The sequence below is a fragment of the Chelonus insularis genome, unplaced genomic scaffold, assembly GCF_013357705.1.
Source record: "Chelonus insularis isolate UGA/USDA-ARS -01 unplaced genomic scaffold, ASM1335770v1 contig_58_pilon, whole genome shotgun sequence".
Classification (NCBI taxonomy): domain Eukaryota; kingdom Metazoa; phylum Arthropoda; class Insecta; order Hymenoptera; family Braconidae; genus Chelonus; species Chelonus insularis.
In genome coordinates this window covers 172,211-189,046 of record NW_023276656.1, presented here as the reverse complement: position 1 = coordinate 189,046, position 16,836 = coordinate 172,211, and the positions used below count along the sequence as shown (strand labels likewise).

At 31.8% G+C, this 16,836-nt stretch overlaps 1 protein-coding gene across 1 annotated transcript in view; it reads left to right on the top strand.

Moving 5' to 3' along the window:
• Window positions 1-16,836, top strand: part of LOC118070440 (nicotinic acetylcholine receptor alpha4) — a 207,036-nt gene that overhangs the window by 145,215 nt on the left and 44,985 nt on the right. The window contains exon 6 of the mRNA XM_035089039.1: window positions 13,277-13,392. Coding sequence (XP_034944930.1) covers window positions 13,277-13,392 — 116 coding nt within the window. The remainder of the gene's footprint in view (window positions 1-13,276; window positions 13,393-16,836) is intronic.

Sequence of the window (16,836 nt, the reverse complement as noted above, 5' to 3'; positions counted from 1 at the left end):
ATTTTCATGCATTAAAGCATGTTTAAAACTTATCATCCTGTAACGATATTGGACAGGAATTGGAATTTGGGACTATATTGAGGCATGAGCAGAAGACTCTCGAATAAAGAATTTAATTTTCCAATTAATTAACTTTTAAGTGTGCCTCTTTAACAATAGCTGGAGAATTGGGTAAAGTATTATCTGCAGGCGGATTGAGAGTTGTCTTTGACATGATCATTATACAGTTTAGCCGTTCCTAATTAATAGCATCTAATCGTATGATTTAAACTTATATAAATCGTTTAGTTATTAAGTAAGTTGACGAATTTATTTATGAGGAAGCAGTTAAAGCTAGCAAGCAGCTTACACTGCGCTCCACCCGACTACTTCCAATAAACAAATTCAAACGTTCGATTAGGCAGGTGAGCAGCAGCTCAAACCGCGCTCGAACCTCTTCAATTAAATGTTTATGTGTTTGGAAATTGACAATAATGTGAACATTACCACCAAAGCAATTGCACCCAATCGCTCATAGCGTCATAGAGAAACAGATAAGTTCCTGAAGGAGTCGTAGGATAGGGTGGCTCGTAGCTGACCTCGGTGACGTTAATGACCCAATCTTTTGACTGATAAAGCCGGGCCTTTTTGTGTAGAATGACCATATAAGTCAACGTTTCACCCCTTACAATTCTTTCGATAGGGTGATGTTGAGCCCTTAGCTCCAATAATTCATGCAGCAGGTTATCCGGCCAGAAAATCGTGTCCTGAAGGACCAGAAATGATTATTTCAAAGCTACTTAGCGTTCTTGGTGTCAGATTCCTCCGGTAAATCAATCTGATAGGTGAGAACACGCGTATAAAATGGATAGAATATGTAGGTCTTAATGACCGTTTCAATAAAAATAGTGATTATTTAGTTTCCCTGGTGGCGAACATTCGTGATCGGGTAACCCGCCCTTCCGTACTCGAGGATCTCGTTTACTAATTCGACCGGCCAACCCGGCTCATGAGCTTCTGTTTAAACACCTCTGGGATTCTACAAGATGTACAGTTATGGATTAGAGCTTTTACAAAAATCAAATTACACAAGGAATCGATTTATAACATGATTCACTTGTAAACTTGGCTCAACGATTGTGGAGTTGCCGATAATACAGCGCTCTCACTCTAAACGCGTTAAAAGCCGCGAAAATTTAAATAGGGGAAATCCAAAAAATTTATGCGACATGGGAAAATACCATATAAATGGAAAACAAAGAAAAAAAAAGAAAATAAACTAAATACTCACCGTTGGAACCGCTGGGCTGCTCATGTTTGCGAGGAAAACCCAAAAAAAAAAAAGAAATCAAACTGTCCCCAAAGAAAAAAATGTCACTGGGAAAAAGTAATTAACAATCTATTGGGAGTTTTTGGGAATCACTAAAATCACCTTGAAGTCTAATAGCACTTCGTCACTCAAAATGGTGATCTCTCTCTTGATGAGTGAAGTGGTCTTAGGTGGTTCCTCCTGGAAGATGGTAGACAGCTTGGAGAGTCCTTTGTGATGATCTTTGATGATCCTGCGCATCTGCACCCTCCAGCCTGCTCTTATTCCTCGCCTCTTTGACTTAGGCATGAAGGAAACCCATTGTTCGAACACTTTACAAAAATCAAGTTTTCCCAAAAACAAACACCCAAAACTATGCACGATAATCCAAAAAATGAGGACACTCTAAATTTTCGCTAATGAAACTGGTCACTCGAACGATACTAAAAATACGTAGAAATGTAAAAATTCACGCACTTGTCAAATAAATAAATTCGAATGTGAGGAAAAGAGTCAAAGGAGACAAATAGAGTCTGGGAAAATGGAGTAAAAGGGAACGTTTCCGCTCTGGAATGTCGTTTACACTCGTTATGCAAACTGCACCTCAAACGACAAACTCAGAAACGTAGCGTGTGGAAAAGTAGGAATGACTGCACGCGTTATATTAACTGCGCCTCAGTCATTTAGGTGTAGGGAAATTGGGATATCCTTTAGTGTTGGGATGGTTTCATAATATCCCAATTTCCCTACACCATGAAACCATCCCAACAGTAAAGGAAAAGGAAAACAAAAATGATAAATATAGTGAATGAAAAAAAAATAAAATGATCAGGTATTTTGAAGGGTATTGTCATTGTGAATCTTAAATGAACTTCCATATTTCACAAAGAGTGCTAAGTTCACTGTTTGAGATCTGCGGATCAACTGAGGATAAAAATCACGTCAGCGACGACGACGGCTCCGGAGTTCAGCGCTCGACGATGCTGTATCCATGGAGATACAGGTGCAACGTCAGGAGTTTTCAGGCAAACTTGACAACGTTGAGCTCTCTGGGCCTTATCGCTTTCTTTATTATGTATGATTTTTAGCTTTTTATGGATTTCTAGGCGCTGCGGTCCAGAGACAGGTGTGCCGCCGCGGCCACCTGACTTTTTTTATAAGATTAATTAGATGATAATATTTTTAACGCTAAAAATAACGCGGTTCCTCGCGTTTTTAACAATATGTGACAAAATATTACTTTTGTTACTTAATACTACTTACCATTAATTATTTAGAATCGAGTTTTAGGAACGTCCAGTTAACAAATCCTACATCTCACTTTGTTTAAACTTTTGTCTGATGCTGCGTGAGACCGCGCATCAGTTGATGGGCGTGTATGTATAGATATACACATGCGTTCATTTACGTATTCTTACTTGAAAATTTAAAAAAATGTACGATCTAGGGGATTTTCGGGTCCTAAGTGATAGAGACCCCTTTGAGGAATATACCTGCCAAAAATCGACAGGTAAATAGTTGATATTTATCGAATTATTGAATAATTAAAATCGCTCTCCTCTTCGCGAAGTATTAGGAGAGCTGAACGCGAAAAGGTATTGTTAGCCATGCGCCCCACTCTGCTGGCCTCAAGGCCCTCGTCTGCCCCATCACGCTAGCGGTGACGAGTGACCTTGCCACTTGGCAACTTCAGTCCTAATTTATTTAAAAGCTATTAATTGTGTAGAAGTTTTATAAAAACAGTAAATTTTACTTTAATGGCATGGATTATTTTTATTAGAATGATTCCTGGGTTGTCAGAGAATCGATTTAGTTACTAATTAAAATTATAAGGATAAATCGCTAGACACCAGAGAAGAGAGACGTAAATAGAATCACAATGCCGTGTTCCATTTGGGGATCACCCCAGATCACCCCAAACCGCAAAGTTATCACCCCATCCGCAGGACGGCGATACTGTACATGTAAGCTTCTGTACCCTAAAACCAGGTGGCGACAGTGTTCTTGGCACAGTCACGCCTACTCCCCTCCAAAGATGCGCACGCATAGAAAAAATGCTTCGCGGCAGGAAGAGCCAACTTGAAAAAGGTAGACCCGCATCAGTCATAAAATCGGATTACCTACATAAAAAAGTACCACTTGTTCGTCTTCAGATGTAAAAATGTTAAAACTAGACTCGTAGTCCAGTCAAATGAGGAAAATGGGATAATTTTGGTTTGCTGCGGCCAAAGTGATGATTTATAGATGACTAGATCGAAAATTTCGCGAGAAACACGATGATGTCGGTCAAAAATGTTTGGCACGCATTAGGGGGGGGGGATCACAGAAAATCGCCCCCCCCATCGCAAATTTCTCGATTTCTATCATAGATATGAAAAAATGTTTCAAATAAAAGTTGTTCAGAATTTAATTTTAATAAAAAAAGTACTGAACACTTTTTTTCATATCTATGATCGATAAAAAGTTCTTCGCGACTGAAGCTTCACTATTGACGAAAGCTCCAGTCGCGTCTAAGAAAATTAATAAAAAATACTTAACGCTACAAATATCACTTTGTGGCGATTTATTTCGAAAAATGAGATATTAAAGTACATTTTCAGAGAAAAATTTTTTTTTTTATCAATTTTTTCATTATTTTTATTAACAATGAATTATTTAAATCGTTCTCATTTTGGTTAAAATGCAAAAATCAGCCTGATTTTGGGCTCAAAATGTGCAGAATTAAAAATTAAACAATTCATCGATTCAAAATTCTGCTCTATTTTTCACCTGTTAAAAGTTATACAGGTTTTAATATTTGGGCCCCCGAGCGCGCTTTTCCTCTTCTGGCGCCGTCGGGTGCGACAAAGAGCAATACATATCTCTCTGCTTCACTCGCACTCACGGGAATTTTGAACATCGAAAAGGGAATACCAGTCCCCTGTCCCCAAATAATACATTAGATGAATTTATATATATATATATATATGATTTCATATAATTTTATATATAATGATGTATATAACCAGTCAGACATAATTTTCTGCCATTTTTATTTTTTTAAATCTAACTTTAGATTCGTGATCCCAAAAATCCATATTGTATTTACATTAAATTTCCCAAAGCTAATAATAGTTTTGTAAACAACGGCCCCGCAAATCCCCGTATACAAATATTTAGACTAAAATATGCAGTAGAATAAAGTTTTATTGGTTTGTCAAAATGATTAGTTCAATTTTACACATTTTTCTGTCATATTGGATCCACCATTTTGAATTTTGCAAATATAGCTTTGGTTTTGTGATCTATAAATCTGAAAACCCTCGTGTACAAATATTCAGACCAAAATATGCAGTGAAATAATGTTTGTCATAATGTTTTGTCAATTTCACGAATGTAGAAAAAATATAAAATTTTTCCTAAAATTATTTTATAAACCAACTATTTCATAATAAATATTGATTCTTTCTTCTGGGTAATTTATTGATTGAATTATTCCGTAAGATTTATTAATCAAAAAATTGATACTTATTTTCACATTAAAAGCTATCGACAAAATGAACATCCCTAATAACTTCCTAATGATAACCTTATTAATTTTTCAAATTTCATGTGAAAGTTAGGCATTGATTAGGAATTACTTATTTGGGCCAACTTAGAATTTCTTAAACTAAACCCAAATTACATTGCACATTATATAATAGTAAATATACATACATATTGTAAATAAACATATATTACAACTAATATAGAATAGTAAATCATGATTCATATGAATCTTTTACAAATTACACATATGGATTCGTTCATATTAACCTATTAATAATGATTATTAAATTGAATACATAGCCGAGCGGGTAAAGGCACTGGTCTCAGATGCGTGCAAGGCAGCGATCGTAACTACCTAAGTTCGAATCCTTCTAGGGAACAAATTTTAGCATATTATTTTTTCGCAGAAATTTAATGGAAATACGTTTAATAATCACATTCCCTATATGGGCCTAATATGGTATCCCACTTCGCGCCTCACTTAAATTTAGGAAATTCGAATTCAGTGCGAACTCTTTCCCAAAAATAAATTCTACTTGCGATTTTTTCATCACGTGAGAATAATATTTTATATGTTTTTAATGATAAGAGAACTGTTAAAGTGTCTTCTATAGGTTTGACTCCAATCAATGATATTAATAACATTTATTATAAGTGCAATAATTCTCTGTGATGTAATATTAATTGATCTTGTACTTGATTGAAAAAAAGGCCAATCCAAATAAGGAAAATGTAGGTCGCGTCGATACACGAAATCCCAATTGGTCGTTTCTATTTTCTACATAGAATTCATTAGTTTATTTTATCGGGGAAATCTATATGGTTCTCGATATTTATACATCATACTGTACAGATAGCTTGTGGAGAATTAATAAAAATAGTTGTACAAATAACAAAATTGAATACCGTAATGAATAGATTTGTATACAAATAAACTGTTATAAAATCTGCATTTGATGATTGCCATCTTGAGTTATTTCAATTATGATTGTTTATGCACTGCAGAAGCGCAATGAATTCAAAGAAATATTTTAAATATTTTCTACAAATTCTAACTAAGGCGTAACCAATCATTAGTAGCATCGTTGTAACAGAGAAAAGTAAAGGAAATGCTATATAACAATTCGAGGCTGTCAGATTCTTTTTTTGTTATTTTTATTGTGCTTTCTCCCTACGTGGCGTGAAAATATCCGAGAAAAGCGGCAAAGAGTGAATGAGGAAAAATAAAAGTGCGATTCGTTCGACAACATGGTGCTAAAAAACACGCAGAAAAACAAAGTCGGAAATTGAAAATAGCACACGAAATGCATGAGCTATATTGTTTTACTTGTGTAAAGTTTAGCCAACAGAGAAAAGCTTCAATATTCTTTAGAGCTTTTTCATTTATCGTCATAATACATTTTAATTCTTCTGTACTAAAACTAATGTACATTCAAAATGATTGAATAAAATGGCAAATTTTTTTCAAGAGAATAAAATTTCATTTAAATTCACGACTGAGAATTATATTCAAATGAAAAAAATGACACAACTCTCCAATTATTTTCAACAGCTAGTGAGTAAATCATTGAAACTCCTTATCCTAGCAATATTCATTCAATTCTTCATACATTGCACACAGAAAAAAGTAGATAGTTGAGGCTTTCATGCTACATAGTATCGGTTACTATATTACATGGTATTGAAAAATGGGATAAAATTAGTTGGAAAAATTTGGTTGGCGTTCATATTTTAAAAAGTAATCAGAACTGCTTTAATATATCTCCAGTGACTAAACAATATAGTGCATAGTTCTATGGAACATAGAAATGAGTTCTATGTAAGATAATAAAGGTTACTATGCCCATCAATATGCATGGCATTCATATCTATGTTTCACTTGTACACACTACTATTAAATCTACAGTATCTTACGATTCAAAATAATAACACCTACTATAATAGTATAGATTGTACTACTGAATAATTTCGAAGATGTACATATGTCGTGTGTGTGTATACACACATACACACCATACATATATGTATGGACGTAATTATGTGAGAAATTTATAAAATTTCGTTGCAAATAATTAAATATACTTTGTAATAATCAGATATTTTTTACAAAAATTGTAGTTTATTATAAATAATCGAACAAAGTATTTTCAAATTATTTCGGATTCAATAAGAAAATTTTCTGATGTAAAGTTCGTCGTGTAGGCACAAAGTTCACTTTAACACATTTTATAATAATTTATTCGATAATTTATTAAATTTTTGAAAAACTATGTTAATAAAAACAGAAGAATTCTGAAAAAAGGATACATGGGTATTAAATGAATAAAAACTTTGTCATGATTAATTAATAAAGACATTTTTAATAATCGTTTTAATTACCAGGATTACAATCGTTATTTTAAATTTTATATCCATCGTTTTGGGATATATTTTTTTTTATTTGCTGCATAAATAAATCTAACAACCGTACAAAACGTTAACTCTGATAATGTTATAATACGCCAAATTCGTTTTTGTAATTCTTCTACTTCATACGCTTGAAAATGATCATCAAATGTAGGATCTTCAATACATAAGGCTACTATAATTGCATTATTAGTAGCTTCTATAAGAATTGCATGAACATAAAAAAATAATGGACCATCTTCTGAAGCTATCATAAGCACGGCCCCTTCTCTTATTTCATTGCCCATGTAAATAATATATTTTGCCATACTAATATTTTTAGTAATCAATGGAAGTAATGGAGAAAAAGAATCATAGTGATCTAAATTTTTTAAATATTCAAAAGAAAGAAGTGGACCTATTGTCAAAACTTTACTGTATTGCCCTTCACGTAATAGAAAATTAAGTTTTAACTGATTTTTAATACCAGAAGTATGAGTAATATTTTTCCTATTAACTGAAGCGTGAGTAGTGATTTTGGACTCACGATGTTTTCTCTCAAAATTCATACTACAAATATTCCAAAGAGGTCCAAAAGTAGCTAAAACATCAGCATAATGCAATAAAATGTGGTGCTTAAATTTTAAACAATAGGGAAATAATAAGAGAAGTGAAGACAAATATTCTCGAATTAAAACTCTTAAATAGGCTATAACACCTTTAGGAACTTTTTTAAACGTACAAATATTTATAATTTTTTTTAAAAATATTACCAAGTTCACAGCATTTCACCTAGAAGCATATACTATATATAACATGGTACTTACAACGATGAACATGGTTGTGGCTCTCATGTTCCCGGTTGAGACTGCTATACTGTATAGGAACGGTTATAATTCTGTATGGTAACTGCTCCTATGTAATATGGTTGCTGGTTTTATATTTTAAAGAAATCAGCGCTATTTTATATAAATAATTCAATTTTAATAAAGAGAAGAGTTTACCATGTATAAATGATCGACCCATCGATAACTTATGGTACATACGACCATATGAGCATGTCATGAGTACTATGCTGACTACGCGAGATACATATAACATTTCATAATTTTTTTATACTATGTTACATAGAAGTCTATGTACATAGGTTATTTCATTATTTTGAATAGTAAGCAGTCCTACATCATTCATGCTGTCACCAAACTACCATGTAACATGGAAGCCAGTACTATGTACTTTTTTCCGTGCAAGTACGTAATGTTACAAGTAGTTAAAAAAACGAAATGATTAATAAATCTAATAAGTCATCGAGTATACATATATCTTCCTGAGTAAATACTTTTTTCTCCCGATGAATTGTGAAGTATTTTCCTTAATTGAGCACCTATATTCGTCGTCATCCAATCGATCGTCAGTATATTCGTCAGTATTATATATTGCTTCCACCAATCTAGCTGATTGCCAGTTTTAAATGTGCACTCTCCAATGGTAGGTTGGTAATACAAAAATAAGTAGTGAATGTTAACAAAAAGTTATAACACAATTAGAATCAATTTAATATAGTCTTCTTTAGTTTTCTACGAGTTACCTTAATTTTAGAAAAAGTCATTTTATTGATGGAAAATATTTTGAATGTACTCATTGATTATGATATTAATCTATAATAAATGATAAAATAAAATATTTGAAAACGTATATAATTGTCATTGATTATCAGTAATTGGTAAAGACTATAGAGAGTACATAGTTTTACAGATATTAATTGTTAAAAACCAAGAGACTATGAAATCAAATATGATCGAAATCAATTTTTCAGGATCACCAGTTGCACAATAATTCCACAGGAATAAACTAATGGTTCATATGCATTTTATTTATTTTCAACACTCATAAAATAATATTCATCCCACTTGAAGCAAACAATATAATTATTAATTTAACTTATGATAAAATTTGTACCATCTCTTTTTACCTCAACTAATGAATTTTCAGCGTTCTAAATTCCGAGAGAAATATATAAACAATTATGATATAAATAATTATAAGAGAAATATACTAAATAATTTGTGACTTGTCGTGATAATTAATTATCCAGAAAAAAGACTCATGGCTAATGCAGATAAAAATGAACGAGAAAATACTGTTAAGTACACCTTTTTTTATGTCTGTCGTATTCTATCTTGATTATTATTCCGGTCGTGAATATCAAGACGAGTAAGACGGATTTATATTTCATTCTGAATTACGAGCGCATTCCTGCATTACTTTTCTCTCATCCTCCATCGAGTTCGATTCTTTGGAGCAAAATATCTCTGGTTGCGACATTCAATTTTCACATCAGACGATGATTCTAAAATCAATATTTTCCAGTGTACTGAGAATACACTGTCATATTACTATTTTCTATATTATGCATAAATTATTTTTCCTTTTATGTTCAAATGAATTTAATTGAACTTTAATTAAAATTTTATCTTACACTTTAATCTTTAGATTTTCACTCACAGTATAGTATATAACATATATATATATGATTCTCGATCGTGTTTATGTACAAAAAGGATACAAGGAATTCCTTTAGAGTCGACTTAAAAATTCTGCTGAAATAACTCAAGATGGCAATCATCAAATGCAGATTTTATAACAGTTTATTTGTATACAAATCTATTCATTACGGTATTCAATTTTGTTATTTGTACAACTATTTTTATTAATTCTCCACAAGCTATCTGTACAGTATGATGTATAAATATCGAGAACCATATAGATTTCCCCGATAAAATAAACTAATGAATTCTATGTAGAAAATAGAAACGACCAATTGGGATTTCGTGTATCGACGCGACCTACATTTTCCTTATTTGGATTGGCCTTTTTTTCAATCAAGTACAAGATCAATTAATATTACATCACAGAGAATTATTGCACTTATAATAAATGTTATTAATATCATTGATTGGAGTCAAACCTATAGAAGACACTTTAACAGTTCTCTTATCATTAAAAACATATAAAATATTATTCTCACGTGATGAAAAAATCGCAAGTAGAATTTATTTTTGGGAAAGAGTTCGCACTGAATTCGAATTTCCTAAATTTAAGTGAGGCGCGAAGTGGGATACCATATTAGGCCCATATAGGGAATGTGATTATTAAACGTATTTCCATTAAATTTCTGCGAAAAAATAATATGCTAAAATTTGTTCCCTAGAAGGATTCGAACTTAGGTAGTTACGATCGCTGCCTTGCACGCATCTGAGACCAGTGCCTTTACCCGCTCGGCTATGTATTCAATTTAATAATCATTATTAATAGGTTAATATGAACGAATCCATATGTGTAATTTGTAAAAGATTCATATGAATCATGATTTACTATTCTATATTAGTTGTAATATATGTTTATTTACAATATGTATGTATATTTACTATTATATAATGTGCAATGTAATTTGGGTTTAGTTTAAGAAATTCTAAGTTGGCCCAAATAAGTAATTCCTAATCAATGCCTAACTTTCACATGAAATTTGAAAAATTAATAAGGTTATCATTAGGAAGTTATTAGGGATGTTCATTTTGTCGATAGCTTTTAATGTGAAAATAAGTATCAATTTTTTGATTAATAAATCTTACGGAATAATTCAATCAATAAATTACCCAGAAGAAAGAATCAATATTTATTATGAAATAGTTGGTTTATAAAATAATTTTAGGAAAAATTTTATATTTTTTCTACATTCGTGAAATTGACAAAACATTATGACAAACATTATTTCACTGCATATTTTGGTCTGAATATTTGTACACGAGGGTTTTCAGATTTATAGATCACAAAACCAAAGCTATATTTGCAAAATTCAAAATGGTGGATCCAATATGACAGAAAAATGTGTAAAATTGAACTAATCATTTTGACAAACCAATAAAACTTTATTCTACTGCATATTTTAGTCTAAATATTTGTATACGGGGATTTGCGGGGCCGTTGTTTACAAAACTATTATTAGCTTTGGGAAATTTAATGTAAATACAATATGGATTTTTGGGATCACGAATCTAAAGTTAGATTTAAAAAAATAAAAATGGCAGAAAATTATGCCTGACTGGTTGGTCTGAACGATTCAATTGCACAAAATTATTTTTTTATTAAAAGGTTTTATTATTGTAATTTAACGAATATATTTAATTCAATGTAAATCTTTTATATTGTAACCAAATTATTTAGTAAGCACCAGATAAACATTGTCCAATAAATGATGAACTCAAACATCTTTTCATTTAAAATCATGAGATTGTAATTGGAAAGTTATTGGGTAGTGCAAAATTGGGCAAATTTTATTTCATCCCAAAAACAAATTGATCAGGCATAGGTTGGGAATGTCTAATTTACACTAACTCATTCAATTCCTAATCCGGTATTTTACTCATGTAATGTATATATATATGCGCTTTACGGATTACTTTATTACTTTTGAATACTTTCATGAAAAATTTGGTCTTTTGTTTTACTTACTTATTACATCTATATTTATTATTTTTCACTTAAAATTGAAATCATTTTAAATTGTTGTCTACTTGTAATCAAATTTTTAATACAAGATACTGAAAGAATACATAAATTCTTTTTGAATACAGAAAAATTTTTTTTCTCTTCCGGTTTCATTTCCGGAGCTATACTATTGCTAAGTGGTGCTTTTACATGTATGCATACGAATACTGAGGACAATGACCCCTATGACACATTTTAAAGAAACCAAGATGGAAAAAGCGAGGTGAAATGTTTTCTAAAAAAATTACCATAGGCACTTCTTTCCATCACTATTATTAGTGCTAGTTTTTCTTTTGCTAAAGTTTAAAAACATTTGTTTTGACAATTAGCCAAGACTGAAGATACACATCAGTATTATTGCTTTTAATGCGAGTATGAATAAACATTACGCATAAATAACAAAATCATTAATTACGGAATAAATTTTTCTATCAGCTATTTAAATAAAGATAACTAAATGTAATAAAGAATATCCTCCTAAAATTATAATCGAAAAATTTTTTTCCAATAACTAACGGACAACAGCGTGTCGCAAATTGCGAATTATAGTCCTAGTGAGTTCAAGCAATTTAAAAATAGCTTGGCACAATAGAATAGAATAGTTCACTTTTGGAACGTGAATATCAAAAATCATAAATCTTATTATTGAAGAACAGTTTATAGAATATTCTATTGAAAGAATAATATTATAGTCACAAATATTATATTGAGCAGAATCTAAAAATAAGCACGTCTGTCCTTTAAATGATATCATTTTTCTTAGTAATATATATTACTGAGAAACAATAAAGACCCGAATGCAATAATTTCAGTGTTCAATGCAATATGTACACAGCTGCTTTTGAATAACCCCTGACGAATATTGATAGATCGACAATCTGTTAAATTTATAGGTCTGACCTCAAGCTCTTTTGCTTGTTAATCAATTGTTCACTTAACGTTTGTGGGACGTGACCGAAAAATCTTTTGGATATTTCATCAGTCGTAATAGACACATATGAAAAGATTTGAGTAAATTTAATTTTTTAGCGCCATGCGATCATGCTTTTCTACTGTTTAACAACGTTGCCTGGACAGCTGAATGATGGACATCTGTGTCGTTGAGCCTGTTTATATGTTTGTGGATCATTAAAAATGGAATATTTGAATTATTAATATTAAATATGCGTAGAAATAATGCTAGAGCATCGATTAGTGTTTTACACTTGAATGCAAATGTTTCAAACCTTAGACAATTTTCTATTGTTATCAATATCATGATATTGTTATAATTTTTTCATGAAAGTACTTTTTGATAGAACATTTGCAAAATAGAAAATGTCGGTTTAAGGGTTGAAGCATTTAATAAAATGTTTCGTATTAGAACATTGTTCTCAGACTTAGCTAGCATTGACATCGCACTCGCAACGAAGACGCAGATCTTCAGCATCGTACGCATCAAGCTGTTGCGACGAGTCGATTGTTAATTATTTATTTACTTTGTTTAATTGACTTAATTTTGGCTAACCATATTTATTTTACCTACAGGTTGACTTGAGGCATATGGATGAACAAACAGGTAGCAATATCGTTAACGTTGGCGTAGATTTATCCGAATTCTATATGTCAGTTGAATGGGATATCTTGGAAGTGCCTGCTGTAAGGTAAATTCAATTACTTATGCTTTCAATAACTTAAATAGACATTAACATCAACTATAAGTTAATATCATTGTGATAAACTATTCATTTAGACACATATATCATTATCCTGAATGAAAAGACACGACATTTTTGAGTGCTGATGCTGCGCAGCCCGAGTCAAACAACAATAAGATAACAAAACAATAAGATTTGATTTCGACTTTAAAAAGGGCCAAAAGCAGATTAAAACTAAAAATTGTCTTGACCTGATTTGAAGCTACATACACAATAATCGATCTAAAATCAAGTCTTGTTTCCCAAGTCCAAACCAGGTCTAAAAATTTTCAAAACCTGATTTCGACTTAAATATATGTATTTCTTTCCACAGAAATGTACTAGTATATGTATGAGTAAATGTGTCAATTGATTGAGCCAAATAACATTTGATTTAAATTTAAAACACGATTAAAAAAAAAAATTTAATGGTAAATTATTTTATTTATGTTGTATATTAATTATTCAGAAGAACTATCAAATTAACTGATAATTTTAAGCAAAGTACTAATAGAAATGAATTTTTTCGTCTTCTTCCAAAGGGATTTGAACCTGCGACCGCTCAATTTGAAAAGCAGTGCCTTAATCCGCGTCGCTACTCGATTATCTTAAATTTCAAGTTAAAATAAATCTTTTTCCCATGAATTTTTATTTGCTATTGACATTCGACCTAAAGCAGATTTCGTGTTCCTCTTAAGAATTAAAATCTATTTTCGACTTCGTAGCTTAGATAGAAAACATTTTATTTTATCAAAGTACGTTAAAACCAAGTTTAAATCGACAAAATCAGGTCAATTATAATTAAAACTTGGCTTTAACTTAGGAATTAAAATAATAATAATTTCATTTCGAAGAGCTATGTCCAAACCAAGTTCAAATTTTTAAAATCAGGTCTTATTCAATTTAGTATGAAATTAAGTTTTGAGCAATTGTCTATAATTTCAATTAAATGATTATATGTAGTTTGGAGATTTCAAATTTTCCTAAAATGAAAACTAATAATGCACTGTTTATTCACACAATAATAATATTGAACTAAAATTGGATGCAGTATGAATTCAATGCAAATTTATAGTATTTTGATCGTAAGTTCTGTTAATGTCTCACGGAAAGTATGTTCAGCAAAAAACAAGTTTTGTTCAAGTCACTAACAACGACTGTTATCCAGCAGAGAATTTTACTTATCTATATATAATAAGAATAGGTAAAAGATGGGTCAATGTGCAAAAGGGATAGTTGGAGGGTAATAAAGAATGAGTTTTCCCAGATTGTGTTTTTCGGATGCATTTGGTTGCCAGGTTTAACTACTTGTTAAAAGATATTTATGAGTTTTAGGAATAAGTATGGAATTAGGAATGGTCATACTAAGCCGTGATCATTGTATGAAATTAATTCCAACGCCACGGTCAGAACTTTATTTTTACAAATTTTTGATGCAGATAATTTGGAATATATGACAATTGAAAGCTGAAAAAATTGAGAGAAAATAATAATAATGAACAATACGATTATATATAATTGAATGATCATTAAATATTCATCATTAAATCAATTCTTATCACTATCATAATTATTACAGTTGTAACAAAGTTACGGCCCTGAACGCGGATAAAATAGAAAAATATGTTAGCAAGCAAGTCGACAAACTATCGAACTAGTTTATCGATCAAAATTAAAATATCATTACCCTCCGAGTAGGTTCGCCTTTAGGAACATAAAACCAACAAAGACCGAGATAAGAAAATGTGCATACTAAAAAGAGAAAGTATTTGTGATGATCTTGTTGCCATGACGACTTCCCCACTCGACCCACCACAATAGTGGTGGGGGATAGCCAAGAAGGCGGAGCCAAACAGTATAAAAGGGCTGAATTTTGCGGAGATCGTCACTTCACTTGTCTCCGAGGCACTAGACCGACGAGAGTAGTAGCTCACGTCGTACAATACAGAGTTGTAGCTCTGGCTAAAGGGTTGTAGCCTTTTAGTTTCCCCGGAGAGTAGAAGCTTTCCGAAAATAGGAATTGGAGGGTTGTAGCCTTCCAGCCAAGAGTCGGTGCTCTTGGTTTAGCTAGCGATCGAGAGTTGGAGCTCACGATCTTGGACCGTGTAGGAGTCGAAGCTCCTCGCCGACGAGTTGTAGCTCGTCAGCTATTCAGGCAAGGTTGTAGCCTTCCCTCGAAGAGTGGCTAGCTCTTCGAGTATCCCGGACGAGTTGTAGCTCGTCCTTACTTAGATAGGGTTCTAGTTTAGAAGGTGAAGAGTCGTAGCTCACACCTATACCCCCTAGAAGAGTTGGAGCTCTTCGTCGACGAGTTGAAGCTCGTCGATTATTCAGGCAAGGTTGTAGCCTTCCCTCGAAGAGTTGTTAGCTCTTCGAGTATCCCGGTCTGGGTTGTAGCCCGACCAACGAGAGATTAGGCCACGGGGTAGACACTTTTGGGTGGGAATCATCTTCTAAATACCAACATTCTTATCATAATACTATCGTATCGCCGTTGTCGAGCCACGCGTATATCTTAGAATATAGTTAGATTTATTTTCTTTATTTTTTTTTTTTGTCATTCTGTAAAACCAAATCGTTGGTTAGGACGAGTAAAATTAATGTACGTCGCCGTGTATGATATACACGTAGCCTTGTTGTGGTTTATTTTTGTGTTTTTAGTTTATTATTGGTTTATAACGTTATTCAGTCGATTATTGTTAACTATAATTGTTATTAGTTGGAATTAATAAAGTTTACTTTTATTGTTTAAAAGAATTTGAAAGAGAATTCACTTTGTAACATATCCGCCATCGAATCCTGGTCCATAGAAATTAAATAACTTGTTAAATTGAGGCGGGAATTTTCTTGGGGACTCGCCTTGAGAAAATTTAGGTGTTACACAGTTACATATTTTATTATTATAATTATTATTAGGAGATCAGACGTGAAAGTTTTGCCTAAACTGTAAAATGTACCTTTTTTTTATTTTTTGATTCTGCACGAAAAATGGCCAAACCGATTTCACTGGATATCTAATCTGTTCTAAGTTGCGTAATTATGCATCAAATGCAATTGGTTCCACGTCAATATTATTTTTTGCTCCAAAGATAATCGAGACGAAAAATAATTCAATAAAAATTTTCAATAAATAAAAGTTATTTTATAACATAACCTAACATTTGATTATGCTTTACCGTCATTCTACCTTACCATCGAGCCCAATCATAGTATTTATATAAGAAATAAATATTTGTTTGCAGCTTAGAAATCATTCATTGAGCCAAATAAATCTACTCTAATAAATAATTTCTTAACTGTTAACAAATGTTCATTCGATCTCTCTTTCAAATAACATATTTATTAGCTGCTAATAAATTATGTTAGATACAAAGAAATACTTCTATCAGTGCTTAAGTGAACTTACAAATA